This window comes from Vidua macroura, chromosome 3, assembly GCF_024509145.1.
Source record: "Vidua macroura isolate BioBank_ID:100142 chromosome 3, ASM2450914v1, whole genome shotgun sequence".
Taxonomy (NCBI): Eukaryota; Metazoa; Chordata; class Aves; order Passeriformes; family Viduidae; genus Vidua; species Vidua macroura.
The window spans coordinates 60,530,297-60,550,835 of record NC_071573.1 but is presented as its reverse complement, the minus strand read 5'-3'; the positions used below and the strand labels follow the sequence as shown (position 1 = coordinate 60,550,835).

General features: G+C 35.8%; 1 protein-coding gene across 4 annotated transcripts in view; it reads right to left on the bottom strand.

Annotated features, from left to right (window-relative positions):
* EPB41L2 (erythrocyte membrane protein band 4.1 like 2) overlaps nt 1-20,539 on the bottom strand; it is a 108,859-nt gene that overhangs the window by 60,512 nt on the left and 27,808 nt on the right. For all 4 annotated transcript variants that reach the window (XM_053972986.1, XM_053972987.1, XM_053972985.1 and 1 more), the window contains one exon: nt 350-825. In XM_053972986.1, the coding sequence (XP_053828961.1) occupies nt 350-811 (462 nt within the window). In that variant the 5' untranslated portion in view covers nt 812-825. The remainder of the gene's footprint in view (nt 1-349; nt 826-20,539) is intronic.

Here is a 20,539-nt window from a genome sequence, read left to right as displayed (position 1 = left end):
TGATATAGAATCACAGAACACAAGGTTGAGTTTGGAAGGGATCTCTTGAGATCTAGTCCAATACCCCAAGGGCCACAAAGGGCAATTTGCCCAGGATCATATCCACTTGGGTTTTGGATATTTTCATAGGGGAAGACTCCACAGTATCTCTGGCCTTTGCCACCCTAGAATATGAATGTTAAGAATTGACATGCAACTTCACAAAAAACAGGACTGGAACCTAGCAACTGGAATAGCTGTCATTTTCTCCCCAGTATGATCTTAACAAAGCTTTACATTAATTACATAATTCATTAATCACGTTTCATTAAAATTACTCCAAAGTATCTATGAGCCTTCCGACACGTACCTGTATTTCAGCACTACTAACGGAGTGTTTTTCTTTGTCATCTGCTTTAGCATTCTGCCGGTTTTCAGTTGCTTCTTCCAAGCTCTTTCTTGGCTGAGCCACCCCCTCTACTGCCTGGCTTTCACTTACTTCTACTACTTGCTCTTTCCCTGTAGCCCTCTTCTTGGGCTCATCTTTGGGCTCTGCCAAGGTGTATGACTTTTGTTTCTTAAGCCAAGGGGGAAGGAAACGAGAAATACCCTTGCTTTCAGATGAAGATTTTTCCTTCTTCTGGCTACTTGGACTACTTTGGTTAGTTGGTGCTGGGACAGAAGAATCTTGAGCTTCTCCAGAGGATGTTTCCCTGGACTTTTGATCTCCTGGAGTCTCTGATGCTTCTTCAGACTTGTCCTTGGCTTTGTCTGGTCCCAGCTGCTCAGAATCCTTCTTTACTTCAGTCTCTGAACCAATTTCAGTTGTCATTATCACAGCTGACACTAAAAGAAGCAACAATAAAAATAGTTTTATGCAGCATCACTACTTTTACTGACTGATTATTTGCAGTAATTTGTAGAAATTCATAGCCTCATGTATATTATTAGACTTATTAGGGTTAAAGAAATACTTCTTTTCAAGTATTGAGTTCACAAGTAAGACCAGTAAGCTAAAACTTAGTGCTCTGCAGATAAAAGATCTACGGTTTCCTTCTCCTTGATAAAATTTCAAGTGTGCTCACTGAAAGGCATTTGTTCCTAATGTTATTGGCCAAGATTATTTCAGAAGTAATTCAGTTCTCTTTCTACTGAGCTCCTCAGCAGACCCAGAAAATGAATTTTCAGAAGAGCAACCACCTTCTCTAGTAAAACTGGCAGGTACAACTCCCCTGTTATTTGGCAACGCTTACCAACTTAAAATAAGTAATTGGAAATGCAAGAGTAAGATTACCAAAGAACAGGACACAAGGAAGGTGAGCATGATGGCGAGTATAAAAAATGGAGAAATTATAAGTCAGTGATATTGCTGAAATTACTAATAATGCCGGGGAGCATACATTTTTAATTAACCTAAGGTTGGGTTTTAATAAGAACTTTATATCAATCATATATATATATATATATATATATATATAACTCTTATACTCTCATCACTTCTGCTTACTCTTCCTTCAGTGAAATTTAAAATAAATCACAATACTGTAACAACAGGACACGCAAAAATAACCTTTCAACTTAACATTACTGCTATTTATACCAAAAAAAAAATTGGAATAAACAAGTGTTGTTATTTTTGTGGCACTGTGCTGCATTGCTTTAGAAGTGTATTATAACTACTTTTTTCCCATTTATTGAAGTGAGCCAACAACAATAAGCATACAAGGGTCCAACAAAAGTTTATAATGGTTAGATTTCATTATTTGTCAGGGTATTTACTTACAATCTTCTGAAAACAATTAATTTTAAATTGATGGTCTGTTTTTCTGGCCTAAAGTTTCACAGTTAGTTACAATCACATTTATATCTTTATAACATGGGAACCCTCTCCATTATGATTATCTTCACTGCATGCCATTAGAGGCAGGAGACTCTTAGGTTCAGGGCTCTTGCTGAACTCCACTGCTCTCACCCATGCCCAAAAAGAGTCAAGGTTATCGAGCTCAGGCTTGATGCAATTAACTTGCACAGCAATTTAAACTGCATTTGAAGCCAATTGAGAACTAGTTTAGCTCACAAGGCAGCAGCAACACTTTGCCTCCAGGTTTCCAAAGCACATCCATAGGCAGTCAGAAAGAGTTAAGCTAAACCAATCCCTAATATGAAAGAAAGAAAAAAGGAATCTAATAGTTACCTAAATATACAAGAGAAGCCATTCTGGCCAAAGAGATGAGCAATACTGAGCCAAAGGAAACACCATCTTGACAGTTATCTTACTAAGAAGCCTAGACATGGGAGCCTTGAACTATCTACAGGCAAATTCACATTAAGCATCTTGAGACCAAAGTAGCTGCAATGGTGTGTGGGGTTTTTTTTGTTCATCACTTAACACTACACTATCTAACATCAAAGCATTTCCCAAGGGGGAATTGACTTAAAAGTTAGTACCTTTACTGCTACACTAGAGACTTCTGAATACATTCCTAGCTTAAATATTACAGTTATGTAGCCATCTCTACCACTTTTTATAAAACCCTTCAAGCTTCAATACTACTAATAAAGTATAAAAAGTGTATATAAAAAGTATAAAATTGTGATAAAATATTAAACATTATGTAAGTACTATTTATCTCAGAGGTTACAGGCCTCTGAAAGGTAGGTTTCCCTTTCACTATTGAGATGAAAGAATTTGCTATTTAAAGCCATATATTAGTATGCTAGTTTCCAAGCTGTTACTAATCAAATTACATTTTGCTACCACCTATCTCACACAGAAATGCTCCCGTTCTTTCCAAATGGTAGCTATCTTATTAACATAATAATGTAAAACTTTATTATCAAAATGAAAAATGAACACTATCTAGAAAACTAAACTCAATTTTCCCTGAGAAAAATTGAAACGTCTGCTGATCAGAGAGTAACAATCCACACTGCTTAATAAATTTATAAGGGAGGTTTCACAAGTAACAGAGATGGTGGTGATTTTTTTTTTCATACATCTCTAAGAAAGAACCAATTTTTTCTCAGTAAGTAGCTAAAATAATTTTATAATACTTGATATACAAATCTTCAAAGAAGTTATAGGGAAGTCACTATATTTCCTGCACTTTTTTGTTTTACTTTTCAAAATATGCAGAAATGCATGAAATACATGTACAAACTAATAAAACATTATTATATAGCACTCTCAAAATTAATATCACAATTTGATTATAGTCAAAAAGAGACATCTCCATAAAATTCCTTAGAACTAAGCAAAATAAGTCACCCTGTAAACACATCTCTATGATATTGTTCTCACAATAAAAGAAACTGAGAATATCAAGTTACATATCGTAACTGATTAGATTTAGACAGAATAGCAGTGGGTGACACAAACTTGCCCAATGCGAAACAAGAAAGGTTTTGCGTCCCAAGTGTCCAGGTTTCCATAATCAAAGTTATAAAGTGAACTTACAACTTTATACTGCAGATGCAAGGGAAACTTGTTACATCCCCTGTCTGAAGAGATCTGTCCATGTTCACTTAATGCCTTTATTTGATGCCCACAGCAGGAGGGATTTCTTTCCTGAGCTCAATTTCCTATAAACTTTAGCGCTTTTTGGGGTGGGGAGGGGAGAGGGAGAGAAGAGGAATAGACAGGAGAACCCTACAAAAGGAAGCACACCTCTCTGCTGAGCCTGTATATTTCTTTATACTCCCAGTAGTCTCTGAATTAACTGTGAAGAGGTGGATGAGTTAACTACACAAGGACACTGATCAAGAGTGTAAGTTATAGTCTTCCCAAAATACCTACCTTCTCTAGCACATTAGCTTGATACATTTCTTTTTTCCAGAGTTGCATGTTAGTACAAGAATTAGCTATCTCTTGAGAAACACAAAACTGGGTCTCGCATTCCCTATCTCAATGCTCTGTCAGATCCTCCAGTTTTGTAGTTCACAGAAAAAAACAGAGATAGGGAGGGACAAAACACTGGAGTCCTGTATTACTGCAGTTTGTAAAGCCTCTGATGTTACCTTCACAACAGTCAAGCAATCAAGAAACCAGGTTTTCTGAAAGTGTCTTTTTCCTGATTCCCTCATGCCCTGATAGCGAAGACCTCACATGATCTCACACAGCTCTGGTGTAACAGCCAACAGTGAGCCAGAAAGCAAATGGAAACAAGCAGCAGACAGCATTTGTCTCAGAAGTGATATAGTGAAGAAATAAATCAGATTGCAAATTTAGAATTCTCAACTTCAACTGCATGTTTTCTTGATTTTCTGTCTTCAAGTAAACTCTCATTTATTCTTACTATGTAGCATAAGCACACTGAATATTTTTACCTCTGTAATCTTTTGTAAGCTCTGTAACAACTGCAGCAGGATAGGGTTGATAGGGCTCTCCTTATCTCACCTTTTTTGTACTGCAAGGTAACATTAAATCTGTGTTTCATTTGGAATTGAGAAAGGAGAATAACAATGTTGCAGCAAGAGTAGCCTAAAGAGAAGGAACCTCAGGGTGATGCTCAAATAAAGGATTACCAGTGTCTGAACAGAGAAAATTATCTTGGTAGATTTTGTAATTGACATTAAGCTCATGCTTAATGACATTACATTACATTCATGACATTAAACCACAAGTGATAACAGCTGTATCTTTTGTAATTCTCCCGAAAACTTGGCTCATGCCAACTGAATGACTACCTAAACTGCAAGGATAAAGGTGAGGGTGGAATGGAAAAAAGTACTGCAAAACACTTCACAATTTCTGTCGAGAAGGTGAGTTTGTTAAAACCGATCCCACTTTTACAGGATAATCTGCCCCACTTATAACTCTATCAACTTCCCCAAGTAAGGGTGATGACCAGGAAGCAACTGAAGACAACAGATAATCTCACTCCTCTCTATTCATCCCTTCCTCTCTCTTTTTATTGCACTGAGAAGGAACTTAATGCTGGCCCAGCTTAATGCTTAGAGTTCCCAGCTGAAAGCAGAAAAGGATGCTACATTATTTCCTTACACTCCTTCCTCTCAGGTATATAGATTGGTCAGCTGGTTGATACACCTTTCTTCCACTTTCTAGCATAAATTCTTGAAATGTAGTTTTCTGACCAAAAGGATTCCTGCCACCATAGATAAACTAGAAACAGAAAACATATCAAATATAACATGAAGTTTAAAAAAAAAAAAAAAAGGAAAAAAGACAGAGATAGCAAAAGAAAAAAGTAGTGTAGCTCAAAGACCACAGACAATATTAAAACCAACTGCAATGAAATGAAGTATTCTTTGATGATGCATGTTCTAATTCACTGCTTCTGTTACAGTATTTCTTATTTATCAGCACAGACGAACAAATCCAGATCCTTTTTCCATACATTTCTGGATCTCATATTACTCATTTTCTGAGAACATAGAAGTAGAAAATGCAGCCCTAAACTTCTTTCTCCTTTTTTCAGTTTGTCACTGAAATTCATAGCAAACTCAATAAATAAAAATTGCTTTGATAGTTTTATCTCCATCAGTCTACTAGGATTCACAGAGAAACCATCATGGCATAGAAGAAAAAGGAAAAAAAAAAATCAACCTACTTTTACAGAAATAAATTACAGCTCAGTGCACTAAAAGCGAATGTGTGTCTGCAGGTTAGGTAATTGTCTGGATCACCACAGTATTAATAATTTATTTTTTAAATCACTACCTTCATAAATATTCCAAATATTTATCTCACATGGGCTACACACAAAAAAAAATCCAAAAACATATCAAAGAATATTTCTAACATCAGAAAAAATACACATGAAAACCTGAAACAAGGACATGTGTATTGCAACTGCCTAAAACAAAGCAAAAAAGCTCCCAAATAAAGTTGTTTATTTCTTGTCATATTATTGATCTGAAGCTCAGCAGAAGCCTGATCTGCATTTCACAGATGGTTAGGACACATCATTCATGCTGCTTTCAACATGTAAGATTTGTTGATATAAAAGCTATAAAGAAGTAAAATCCTAGCTGGAACGGGTACTGATACTTTAGAGTGTAAAAGGATCTAGTTTAAACAGTAGGTAATATCTGAGAAACTTGATACTACAACTATATTTTTACAAAAACATAAATCAGTTCTTTTCTGTACAGTAATTTAAATTTCAATTTTGGCTGAAGGAGTAACTAAATAACTTTATTTTAGATTTCTGCTAATTTTAAAATCTGTATTTTATCATTGGTATGTAGACAACAAAACTCGTGGTATACCATGATTCTGTGTAGCATTGTTTTGCTGAAGGTGCCAATATAACCTGCACACATTCTATTAGCAGACAAAGCAAAAAGCAAATCCAATTTCTCCTTTTAGTCATTTTATTTAAATGGATTACTACAATTGAAAAGACATGGAGTGCTCTGAACACCAAGGAATAAATTCTACTAAAGAATGAAGTTTTCAAGAAAGCAAAAACATCTCTAAAGTTGGCTTAGATCAATTTGCAACATTCACATCATACAGTTCCCAATTAAATATTGTTCTGCAGTCAAATATCAACCCTAAAACGCCTCAGTTCTCTGTATGTATAAATACACAGAAGTGTTTATACATACAAACATACTTTGAAAGCTGAATCTAATAATTTGGATTATATTCATTTTTAAGCATATTCCTAAAACAAAATAGATTATACAAAAGTCAAAGATCAAGTTCAGCAAACTAGTGAGTATGATAAAGTTACAACAGAAAAAGCAGAGGAAATGGGTACATGTTTTATACGCATAAAATCCAGCCACCTATTTTTAAGTTATTAATCAAAGACAGTATCTAGCAATTTAACCCAAACCTAGGTATTTACACACACTGAATGTGACAAACACTGTTCCTGTCTGCTCCTTCCCTGATGATCACTGTGCACAAAAATCAAGGTTAACTGCAGAGGCTGAAGAGACAGACTGCAGACTTGGCTTTTTTGTGAGTCTCTGCAGTAGCCACAGGGCAGAAGCCTGTCAGAGTCCATTGGTTTCCCAGGCTGTGACAAGACCACCAGAGCTGGGGCCTGGACAGATCTCCTGCTGTCATTGCTCTTCATTGTAGGCTTAGAAGGTAACACATTGAAAAACAGACTACCAAGAACAATCCTATGCCATATATAGCCAAAAGGAAAAAAAACCAGTTCCTTCTTTTAAAGCTTCAGAGTTCATGGAGAAAGCTTAAGCAATACTTCAGGTGAGTAGACAACTAAATCTGTATTGATTCAGACTTTTGCCTTTGTAATAATATTTCCTAGTAAAAGTTTTTCCCAAATGTAAGTCATTGAAAGAATTGCCCTTTCTCCTCATGATTCTGCTTTGGCTTCCTCCTAAACTGGGAACTTATTCTGAAGGAGTTAAACAGGTGAGCAAACTGACATTGCCAGTCTGTGCATTGGTCAGCAGATGGTGCCATAATAGTTCTGAAAGTCAGTAGCACATTTCAAAGGCCAAACTTTAAACAGCAACAATACTTCAATTTCAAGTGTAATTCCCAGATTATGACAAGTGATGGAATGTTTTCATAGAAGTATTAGCATAACATATTTTAATAAATATAACTTCAGAGCCAGACAGTGAATCATGACTCCATGACAATATAAATTAGTTACACGTGTACATGAACACGTGTGTGTCTAAATACATACACATATTCACATAACGTCTATGCTTATCTCCAAGAGAAGAAATGGCACACAGTGGTGCCCTCCCAAAGAATCCTATGCCTATCAAATCTAGTTTCCAGGGAATTACAGGCATGTCACAGTGGCTAGCAGCCCCTAAGCTAATAGAAACTATATTCATAAGAATCCTTTTATCTAGATAATGAAGTCACTATTCAAAGTAACAAGTATTTTATTAGCCTTCAAGTTTATATCCATGCCATCATACACTTGATGACTTGCAAACACGTAATATTTCCCTCCCAAACACATTCTTGTCCTTATTTAAATCTTGAAGTTTCAAGAACTCATTTTTATACTGTGAGAAAATTATTGTAGTTGTGTAACCATTCCTTCCAGTGCACAGAACACAGAAAGCTCATCATAAAAACACTGGCAAGTTCCTACAATAGGATGGTGAGAATTTATAAGGTAGTTCTGAAACAACAACGTAAGACAAATACTAGTGTATTTCTGAAGATTGCTGTAAAGACAAAGAAAAAAAATCAAGGATATAGACAGCAAATTGAATGTGACACAAAAAACTACTTCTGTCTGAAATTGCAAAGTGAGTATCTGTAGTTTAGATAGAATATTTTCACAATAAAACTATTATGCTGACAAATTTCTGTAAATCAGCCCTGGGGAAATAATCTCTACTCTGTAAAGTCAAATTACATCCTGGAACATTAATTTTTCCCAAAATTCTTTCTCCTGTTAAAGCAGCACAACACATACCTATTACTTATCACCCAAGTGCCTCAACTTTTCTTAGAACACCTGCCACAGGACGTCTCCATTTTGTCTGGTGAATAACTTGGTTACTGAAATCCATATACAACTTTAAAGGTTTAGTTTTAATGGATAAGTCAGTTGAAGGAAAACTCCAGAAAGGAAAGATAATCCTACAAGACATGAAAGCCAGTAAGGATTCTTTAAAAGCTATTTATGTAGAAATTTATCTCCTGACACTGTGCAGCAGTCTAAAAATGTGCAACAAAACTAAGAAAATAATGTTGGAAAGTGCTGTTTTCCAAACTAAATTAAAGTTGCAGTGAAAACTGCATTATGTTTGTAACAGCACCTATAGACCATGTAAAACTCAACCCCACGGCCTTAAGAAAATCAGAACATAAATACTACACATAGCCAAGCTGCAATGCCCACCTTGGAATTTAAGCAAATATACATCCAGCAGCTCTCTTTGTGCTATCTCTGCCACATGCAGAGATAACAGAAATCTGTTCCTTCTGTATTTCAAATCCACAAATATGCTGCTATATCAAGGCAAAGAATAAGTCTCAAACAGAAAATTAATTTTAATCAAGAAGTTTGTCTTTGCCAGAGTACCTATGCACAAATATAATCTGTTCATCAAGATAGCTTTGTACTCTTCCCCAGCACTGAAAAAAGTGTTGTAATCTGATGAGAATCCAACAGTCGTTTTGAAAAGCTGTATTGAACAAGTGACCCCACCCAGGCCCTGACACTACTAGAGAAGGACATGCTCAAGTGGAAAAACGGGATTTAGTTCCAAATTCATTCCAGCAGACAGAAAATGAACATGGGTCAAGAGACAGCTCTGTTTTCCTGTTATCTGTCCAACAAACTAAGATCAACACAGATTTTGAGAAAAATCTGTCCTATTTTTAAAATCAACTCTGCAAGTTTACAGTGCTTTTTGGCTGTTTACATTAAACCCTCATAATACCCAAAATTTTAGAGATTAAAACCAGCAGTGAGTATTTGTTTGTTCTGAGCAATGCTGTCCCTACAATCTCCATTCCTATCCTTCCACTCTATCCCACCTTGCCAAATGGCTGGTTCTATGACAGTCACACAATTTCACTGAAGCACAGGCAAACATTTACATTTTTCCAATTCTTAATAAAGAAGCTCTGGGGGGTGGGGCAGACAATGACAACCCCATTTGGATTTTGTAAATTATCTGCATTGTTCTGATTTGGAGGTGATTGATTTGTAGATGCCACAATAAAAAATTCCATTTCCAACTATCATTCTTTCTATTTATAATGTATTGGCAAGATTAAAAACAAGTTCTTTTTATACTGACAACATTATGTTCACTCTTGCATGCAGTATGCTTACAAGGCACTTACAATAACATAGTTAATCAAAACGCTTGCCAACTTGGTGAAAAATAATGTACTAGTACCTGAGAATTTTTTGTACTGCAAACTGGAAAGCCTCAGCGTAATAAAGTTCCTGAATGGTGGAATTCCAGATGCACATCATTGTTTTAACAAGTATCTATTTCCTCTGCAGTGGAAGTCATATAGAGAATTATTACCCTCTCACATGTTCAGGAAGTGTACAACAGCATGCAAAAAGAGAAATCTCTGCAATACCAGAATTCAATGTCAGGGAAAAAAAGAAAAGCAACTAGTCTGTACTTTCAGTAAAGAGAGAGACCAGTACACACACATTTTCAAGTAATTTTCATAAGCAGATGCAGCCATTACATTTTTTTCACAAGCACATCGAGGCTGAATGTCATACAGATGTGGATGCTACTGAGATCACATTCAAAATGCCTGCTAGCTTTTTATTTCAGCTCATCCAACTTAGGAACCACAAAACACAAAGCCAAAACACAACTGACAAATGCATTAAGACAGTCTGCTCTGGCATGTACAAGACTAGAGTTCAATCAACAAATGTTTACAAAGCTTTAGGGTCTAAACATAACCACAAAAGTGACTTCTTTGGCAGCAACATCAGTTCTATATTTCCACTTTAAAGGGCATTTCATATTTGCTATTGCCAAATATAAGCACCACAGAGGGCACAGTTCTCTTAGGCAAGGCACTTGAACAATACTGGTAGATGATTGCCATTACTGAGGGAAACAGAGTTGGAAAAAGTGAAAATAAAATTATAAAGCTTTTTATGCAGATGACAGGAGAATCATCTCCTGCCGCTATTCTTTTTTTAGTGTCTGTTTTTCTGAATCGGGATTCAAGTCGTAATACTGAAGTTGATACTGCCACACTTTCTACCAATCATAAATTCAGTTCCAAATACTTGATTAAATGACATCCATGGCAATTAATCTTAAGCAAGCTTAGTCCAAATTCCAAGTAAGTGCAATGTCTCAAGGTATATGGCTAAGTATTTTTGGACTTCTACTGGAAAGTTGCAGCTGTGTCTTTGCTGGGTTAAGTTGTTACCAGTATGTGAATCATACTGTGATTAGAAGAACCTGTGGAAATAAGAACCTGTGGAGAGCTTAATGCACATGCAAGTAAGCATACTCAGGTTATTAACTGTATAACATAATTAAAAAAAAATCCCAAAACAAACAAAAAACAACTACCACAAATTAAAAGTACAATAGTTAAAACCAGGATAGTTCTCACCTCCTGCTGCAATGAATAAAAGCTATCCAATATTCCCTGACTGTTCTCCCACATTCCCCAAACCTCAGAGGTTAGCCACCTGAGAGGTCGTGTTTTGGTATTTTAGTTTTTATGTTTGCAGCTAGCACAAGCTAACCAAGTCTTTCATGTGCTACTGGAACAGAAGTGTTCCCTTGAAAAAGCAGAACAAATTTGCTGAATGTTTCCCACCTACTCAAAATAATTATAATACAGGTCACATGATATATGTAAAGCACAACACAGCAAACTATTTCCCACATACTTATGCTTACTGAATATATAAGAAGTACTGAAACTAGAGATAACACTGCTCTTATAAAAAGTATGCATCTATTGCTCCTGTGGGAGTTAGTTCTGCCAATCCCAAGCAACAAAAAGCAGTGGAGATGCCTCTTAGCTGAGCAAATAAAACAGGCAGCCAAAACTTCATCACTCCCATGGGCTCTTCCGAATGCTGGTATTTGATTAGAAGAGTGAAAACATGAGCAACTTTCTAAAAGTTTCCTACTTTTCACGGCAGTGGCTTCACAACTAGCAACACTGCTACCACTGCAACATCTCTGGGCAAGACAAAGTGAAAGGAGCCTAGTTCATGTCTGAATCTAGAGGTCAGAAACAAGTTTAATGGAGAAAAAAGGCAAAAACCAATGCTAATAATGCTGGTTTTGTGCCTAGACTTCAGCACTTAACATACTTATTAGTCATCTAAGTGCTTTAGCTGTTTTGTGCTTTTTGGAAGGACATTCCCAGCATGAAAGATTGTAATATAAAACAGATAACAGGATATGCATGAAAGTCCCAAGGGAGTAACTATTTAAACAAAGTTTTCTTTGGAGAGTTAGGGAATGACAATAGATAAGAAAGATTTAAAAGAATAATTCATTTGTGAACACCAAGAACAAGGTGGGGAAGAGTATTTAGGACTGTCCTGTAGAAAAGGAAAAAAGAATATTGTCCTGCCAAACCACAAATTTAATTACACTCCCATATAAATATACATCACAAACTGCAGTTTACCAAAGCAGCCTCACCCATTGCAGAAAAGCCTTCTAATGACCACATACAAATGGGGATGGTGTGTTGTCACAGTAAGCCTCCAGGCCAAGCAGAGGCTTTATTCTGCCTTCTTGGGCTGTACTTTCAGTTCTCATTCTGTACATGCAGAGAAGTTTCAAAGCTTTGAAACAGTCCTAAGCAAACACAGCTTCAAGATGACAGTAATTTATCATCATACAATTTTATTATCACAAACACATACAGCATGATACTGTGAACTCTGCACTGAAAAGACTTTGAGTGACACTCCGAGTCTGCATTGGCTTAGTGGTTTCTTGCTTCCTTTTGGCTTAGGTGCTGACTGAAGAAATGCTTGAAAGCATATTTACCCAGATATTCTCTAAAGGTATGCTTCTCATGCATTGAATGTTAAATCCAAAATCATGTTTGAGCTCACAGTCATTGATTTCCCTTGTCCTATCTAGATTTTAAAAATCTAAAGTACTTTGAAATATAAAGCAATGAGAAAAAATTGGTGACGTGTACAGACAAAATTTAATTCAATATTTTTTTTACCATGGTATACTAGTTAACAACTGGGGTTTTTTTGCAAGACCATACTCCTGGAAGCAGGAGAAAGCATATGTGTGGAAGCACTAGAGAGCATGTGTCAACCGGAAGGACAAGAGTCACAGTCCTGTGACTCTTTAAAATGACATCATGTTCTTTCACAAATCAGGAGAACTTGGTTATTTCTCAAAGTGAGATGTCAGAGATCAAGAACTGGAGCTCTTGTCTGGATGAAGTCTGAGGCATGCTACTCTCAGAATTCTGCCAAAACATAAGAACCTCAACAAAACTGTACGAAAACTTCTAAACCTTAGAAAATGTGTCTATCTGGCTGGGAGAAACACATCCATGTGACAGACTTGAGTTTTTGGAGAGAGTATGAATACCATGCAAATTAACATTTAAAAAATTCACTAAAAATGGATTCAAAAACTCTCTAAAAGGGAAGGACTGATGCTATAGCTCTCAACTCTTTCTTGCTCCCTTTTATAAAGACAGAACTTGGAAAAAGCAAGCTAGCAATGAAACAAAGTAGACGCCACTGGACAGAAAGTCAGCAGTAAAAAAAAAAATGGGGTGAGGGAGGGAAGGAAAAAACAGGAAACGGACACTGAAGACAAAACAGGAAAGAAGGTCATGATTTGTCTAATAGCCAAAAAGCTGTAGCGAGGCCAGAAAGGGGGCAGGGTGGGAAGACACCAACATTCCAGTACAAGCTATGTTATATCACAGATGCTACTGGTCAGCCCACAAAATCTCCAAGCTTTGGTCCTTCAAGTACAAGGCTGCAGGAGATCCAGCATGTACATACACCTCACTTTTAAAGCTCTTCCAGAGTAGCTTCTTCACTTTTTTACATCCGTTCTGTGACAAGTCTCAAGATTTGCTCCTCTGTTGTAAGATTTAAACAAGAATACTCCTTCCTTTGCATTTATAATTATTTTGTGTATTTATTTTTAAACAGCAAATGCTTGCTTTGCATTGCCTAATGAACTAAGTGAAAAGTTGTACTTCCTGGAAAAACTGTGTTACTGTATCTCCAAATTCATAAAATGACAGTATTCTGATTAGTTCACTTCTGGTTTTCTGGCTTATCTACACATCAAGTTCCATTCAACATCAACATTAGAGGCATGCTGCCTCAAGAATTCAACTACATCTTTGGCTCACCAGTTCCTTCTTTCTGGTTTAAAAACAGATCATGAATTATATCTCATTTACTTTCTGTTGAAGAGACAGAAACAAAGACAAAACATCTGTGTAAAACATCCCTCTGAAGATGAGTTAAGTGCTTTGCAGCAGTTATAAAATTGACCCATCTAAAGAAATCTTTCTGATTTTAGCAAAAAATTTTTAGAGACAGACAAACTTGAGCACTATGAGGAGAAAGTGATACACGAGGCATGCTCACTACAACAGAAGTAGACCAAAACAAAAGTAGATCTCAAGGCCTCTGTTCTCAAACATGGATATCAAGTACTTGTAATTGTTCCATTTAAAGAGACAAAATCATAGCCTTTCACTTATTTTCAGTTGAAACACAGAGGTTACTTCTCTCCTAAAATATAAGGGTGACAGTCCACAGGGGAACCTTAGTTTTCTCTAGACAAAAGCAATCTTCCTAACTTCACATAGAAGAGAAAAAGTGGAGACAAGTCTTTTTGACCTGTTTACATCATGAGGTCATCTAAACATGCTCAAAAGTTGCATTATATGTACAGAGTGTCAGAATGGTTTACGTGGGAGTTATGAAAGCGACAAAAAGTTATGAAATTAGCTTTTTCACTTTTAAAATTATAAACAAGAACAGAAATATTCCCAGCTTAATTTCTACTGAAAACTATCACACAAGCTAAAAGGACTGTGTGCACATCAAGAGATACAACATTCTCATGTTGAATATTCCAACCTAATTCATGCTGTATGATATCACTGAAAACCTGAAGTCTAGTTCAAGTCTGGAGGAAACAGACAATATTAACTATATATTCCAATTCAACAGAATTAAATTTCACCATATTTATGTAGAAAATGAACCAAATGCTCATCAGGTGAAGAATTCTGTGTTGACAGATTCCTCCTATGAGGTACTGCTGTCATCACATGATTCCTGGCAACTTCATTAATTACCATGACCACATTTGCACAGAAACAATTCAATACTTGAAGCAAAATGAATATGCAGTCTTCTTTCCGCATAGAGTAACTGCAGCATTGCTCATGCCAATTAAAACAGTGTTTCATTGTCTTCTTTAACAAAGGAGAATGAATTTTCGACTGCACATGTCTACAGAATACACTGTAAAACTTGAGATAAAAATTTAAAATACTAAATTTACTGGAAAAGGGAAACAGAGAATGGAACTGAAGGCATTACTTTTATGATATACAGATAAGTAATACAGCACATTTGGTGTGACTTCCAAGTAAGAGTTTCAAATTTTTAAAGAAAAAAAATATTTTTTGTCCCACAAAGATTATGTGAAATATACAAAATATTGTACAATACTTCACATAAAATGGAAAGTATGCTAAACTATCAAAAATATTTCAAAGTTATTTATATAATTCTTATTCTAAAAATGTATTATCAGCTTATGTTACTCAACACTAAAATGAACATTTAAGCCTTTTAAATATATTTATAGTCATACGATCAAGAGACATTTAGACAAAAACAGTAAAGAAAGAACATGGTTCCATAATCCTGTAATAGGAAACAGATCCCAAAAAATTCCCAAGACATAGCAACAAGGCTGTTTTCAGATATGATATGTGGGCTTCACCATTAGTAATATGCTGAAATCCTTCTTACTTCATATTAGTTTCACGTATAAGCATCTCTTTCATCCTCTTTTCTTCTCCCTCCCCTCTAGTACCTTCACTTAATCTTACTTGCTATTTTTAGAATCTTCCTGATTATCAATTAAGTACTATGTCTTCCACTCTTAATTCCATCACCATTGCTAGAAAGCCAGGGTGCCAAACTGTATCAAGAGCCTGGCTTACACCCAGACAGTTTAGTGCCTCACCTGAACAAAAATAAAATAAACAATTTAATATGCAAGCTGGATTTTTCTTTCAAATCTTATCCACCAAAGAAAAAGTAAAATAAGCTGCTCACAAAAGTATATGAATCTCCTTATTTGCCAACTGATCAAAACAAAAAAAAATTCAAGTGTAGTACTTAAAAGCCATTCAAGTAATGACAAATTAAGCCAAAGGTAAACACATAATATGAATGAAACAGCTTCAGAAATAAAGAATGCTTTCTGCAGCTAATTTTTTAATGAGAACTATACCACAATCTAGTATTGGGATTTTCTTTCTGTCCAAAGCAACTGGAAACCAGTTCAGCCAACATAACACAAAGATGTCCTGGGAAGCTGAAGAGATTCAGTTTTTCTTCTTCTAAGCAACACAATGTATGTTCCAGTGAGCAATTTCAACATCCCAAATAATTGGGGAAGTGACAGAAATACTCTTTAAACAAAGTGGTAATAACATCTGAGAATGTTATAAAACACCAGATTTTTCTGCTCACATCTCCCAAAGTATCTTGCTCCGAAAAGCATGGATTGATTATGTTCTTGATCCGTAGCCTATTAAGATCTTCGTGTTCCCTAACTGAAGGGATTACAGGTATCAAAAATGAACACCAAACTTCCTTTCATATGGAATCTCTTCCAGAACAGCCCCTAAGTAACAGAGATCAAAGTGGCAGACCTAAATAGTTGTGATTCTGCCTGACAAAAACCGCAAGGCAAAGCCTGTGTAGAAGAAAAGGATTGCATGCTCTGTTGACGTTGTCAGCGACCTCCTTTAAACTGTCATGGCTGGGATGAATAGCCTAAGTCACCAATCCATTTTATGACTGCTCAATCTGAGCCAGGGTTTAAGCACATGCTGTGCTGCACAGCCTATGTTAATCTCAGTACACGTTAAGAGAGCTGCAATCTGCCCGGCAGACAAATAGCCCTCATCTTTACTCTAAAGGAGTACAGTGTTTATTTAAGGAGTAAATTTTCCAGTTCAAAGAATAAATATAAAATTTTAGCAAAAAAATATATATTCTTCATTACTCAACTTGGAGCAGGTTTTACTGCTTGCAGACCTCCTGCAGAGGTGGTAGAAACATCACAGTCTTTTTCTTCTCTCAATTTTGACCATGACACTACTTTGAGAATTGGCTCTAACTAATCTGTAGTATTCCTTTGATATATGAAAATAAATATATCCTTGAGTAAATGAAAATAAACCCAGCAGGAACAAAAATCAATTACCAAAAAAAACCTGTAAAATGGAAAGATGCCATTTGTCTTTTCACTAATTCTTAGCATTACGGTCCCGCTGAAAAAGAAAGAATACTGAAGTTTCTTGGAAGCTGTGCAATATTTATTCTACTTAGTGTTTAATCCCTTCAGGAAACACAGAAAGAATAAAAGGAATGCAAACAAATTTTAAGAAGCTCTGTTAGAGCCAGTTTTTCTTCTAGCTCTGACCACTTTGAGAATGATCCAAGAGAAGTTTTTAACATTCAAAAACCAAGTTAATTTAAAAAAGGTAACATTTATAAAAGACTTTTAAAGAAAAAAAAAATAGGCTGCTTGGTAAATTTGTATTCCTGTGTTTTAAAAACACTTTTAGGCTGTTTTAATTACAGCTGCTCAAACAGATCTGACAACTCGTTTGAAAATGTTAAAATCTTCAAGTTCATTAATGAAGTGACTGCAATATTCCATAAAGCCACTTTCTAAAGACATTTCAAGTTTTTATTTGAGACATCAGTGAAGCCCTTCTAAAACACTCATTTTAATCTTTCATAAAGAGAGACTTTTCTTCTAAAAAGAATAACAAGGAATCCTGAGTTCTGTCTATGGCAAAGCAGCAGAAGTCCTCAACGTTAGATGCTAAATTTTAGGTACGTTCTAAATAGAGCTAGAACTGACCACATACTGAAACAGAAAAGTTGTATTTCTTAAACAACTAGAACAGGTATCCCACTGTGTTACATATCCTACTCTTAAATCAGTTGCCCTGTAGCCCGTATTCATTGACCAAGTCCATCAATAAGGGGGTGAAAAACCTTTTATGTCAAAACGTCAGCACAGTCTGCAGAAAGGTATTATTTCTGAGGATTTCTAAACACACAGGTTGTACTGATTTGATGACAAAACTATCTTAAAGAATACATCCTCTGATTTCAATTGGTTGGCAGTTCTTACTGTTCTGTCAAACTATGTGCATATGCCTGCACATAGGTATTTTCAGGATTTTTCTCCAAAAGCCTCTATTTCTTTTTGTTCAATAGTTGTTAAAATGCATTTTTTTTCAGCAGTAATGTAATCTTACATTTGGCATTGCTGTCATGATACTCAATTTACACACATGGTCAACCCATAAGGTCACTTACAGTATACAAAGCAGCAAGGTCTTTTCCCCAAACCTACTCCCTAATCTCTTGTACACCTATCAGAAAATTCCAGTGATCCTTTACAGCTCTGCCATGGCACTAACAGTCTGTCACTCTATTTTGAAGTGTAAGAAAGTGTATCGTAAGTTCTTCCAGGCGTGGTAGAAGCTTGCAATAGGTTACTTTAATAGTACCAATTTATCCAACCGATGTTTGAGCTATCCCTCTTTTGAATTTAAGTTTGGTGTCCAAATACCTATATTCATACCAATTCTCAACAGGCAGCATTTAATACCCAAACAAAACTACATGCAGCTTAAGACAGAAGATGCTCTATCACAATTCACAGGGCTATTCTGGATACATCCATCAGCACATAAGCTTGTCGTTAGATTGGTAACTGCTAAAGAGTATCAGTACTTGACATACTTCTGCTGATGTAACTGTATCACAAAAAATGGTACTCCTGAAAAACATGGACTTATCCAACATTTCCGTTTTTAAAAACAAAAATCTCTAGAAAATGTATGTTCTCATAGCTGCTTTTCTCCAGGATCTCAAGGCAGCAAGTATGTGTCTGTATACAACCAAACTACTTCAGCAACTAACAGCAGTTAAAAAGGAATAACTGTAATACTCAGTATATTGGTTTGGCACAAACCCATTATATTTTGGGGCTGCTACCCCAAGCTGCAGCATTTTTGGTACCTCATCCAATTCACTTAAATACACTAAGAGTAGCTACAGTCTCATTTTTGACCATAGGATAAACACATTCTGAAAAAATACAAAAAAAGAGCGTAAACAAAGCCATTGGAAAGAAAGTATGTCAAATTTAATTTCCCTTATTAAACTCTATTCCTTACCTTCATGAAACTACAAATATGTAATCAGCAAGTAGGCAAAGAGACTAATTCTAGGCAGAAGTAAGAGTATTTTGACTGAAATCTTGACTCAAAGGTGGTATTAGTGAGCCAACAGATTTATTTCCAGTATGAACAAGAAGTATGACTACTATATAAATAACACACCCTCCCTAGCTTTAACCTAGATATCACCAGTGCCAAAAACGATACAGCAAGATCTGATGCCCAGAGGACATATTACCACATCTCCATATTGTTCTAACCCAAACTTTAAGAGAACCAGGCTGTTAGAATAATATGCATTATTCTATTCATATCTTAGGTAAGTTTAATAAATTGAACAGCACCATAATTTTTTCCCCAAACACAGGGATTTCTTTTCATGCTTGAAATTATGTATATAATCATGGTGAATGAAAAATTAAAGAAAAAATATTATAGAACCAAACTTTCCATTCTTAAAGTGTCTTAATTAACAGGGCCGAGTTTCAAAAGAACCATAAACTGATTTCCCAGTTAGGGCCCTTCATGCAAGTGCCACATGTTTGAAGACTTAAATTCAAAATTCAAAGTATTTTGCTACTTCAGGATCAGGAGCCTTCCAAGGAAACTTTTCATACAAACTCTTCAGCTGACTAGCATAAAACCAAAAGTAACAACTTTTTCCACAACCATGTATGGTAGTTCCACCTTGCCAAAACACTTCCAACAAATTACTCCCTTTGTATTGGAGCTGTATAACTACTCAATGAATTTAAGACTGAACATTAGCAACCCTTTATTTTAAGCTTGTATTTTCTTGACTTTTCACTACCTGTTAAGGTTTGTGGTTTTTTGCAGATGAAATCGCTACAACTAAATGAATCAACAATCTAGCTGGCTTAGTGCTCTGCATAGTGCAGAGGGACCACCCAGATTAATCAGTCTTTACTGGCAATGTGCAATACAATTTGAATTTTTCCCAACGTTAATATCAAACTAGATTTTAAAACCATCATATCTATCAATAACATTAAACATTTTAGACAAAAAGAGTTAGGTGAGTGTTCCTCTCACTACTTACTCTCCTCCCTCCATTCATGATACCTCAGTACTGTATGATACTAACTTCAACACAGCTCTACACAAGGCTGGCAGCTTCTCTGCTCCAAGCACTTTGCTGGAGTGCCACACAACCCCCACTTCTCAGGAACATAAGAAAGGCAAGATGCTGGGCAGCACAGATCAAAAGAGCTCAATAAATTTAAGGTGATCAATAGCAATTCTTAATGAAGTCTCTAAATATGTTTGACTTACCAAATATTCTGTATCACATTACTTATGAATAAAATTGATATTATGTAAGAGTAAGGAAAGCATGATGCAAGCACACACATATTATGCTCATTTGTAATGCAAAAGCTACAACAGCTTTCAGAGTTCCCCTACCACTGGATGAGGAAATCTGAACTATATAGTAACAGTACAGTGGAAAGAAATTGTAAACTATTTAATTGAGAAAAAGATGATGTAAAAATGAATGGTTATAAATTTCTGGACTAACTATATGAAATACATGTCAAGTGATTTGGGTTTTTTCATACAACAAACAAATGAGATTTTGGGACCAGTTTCCCTAAAAGGCAACAGGATTAACAAGCCAAATGGTACTTGCAAGGT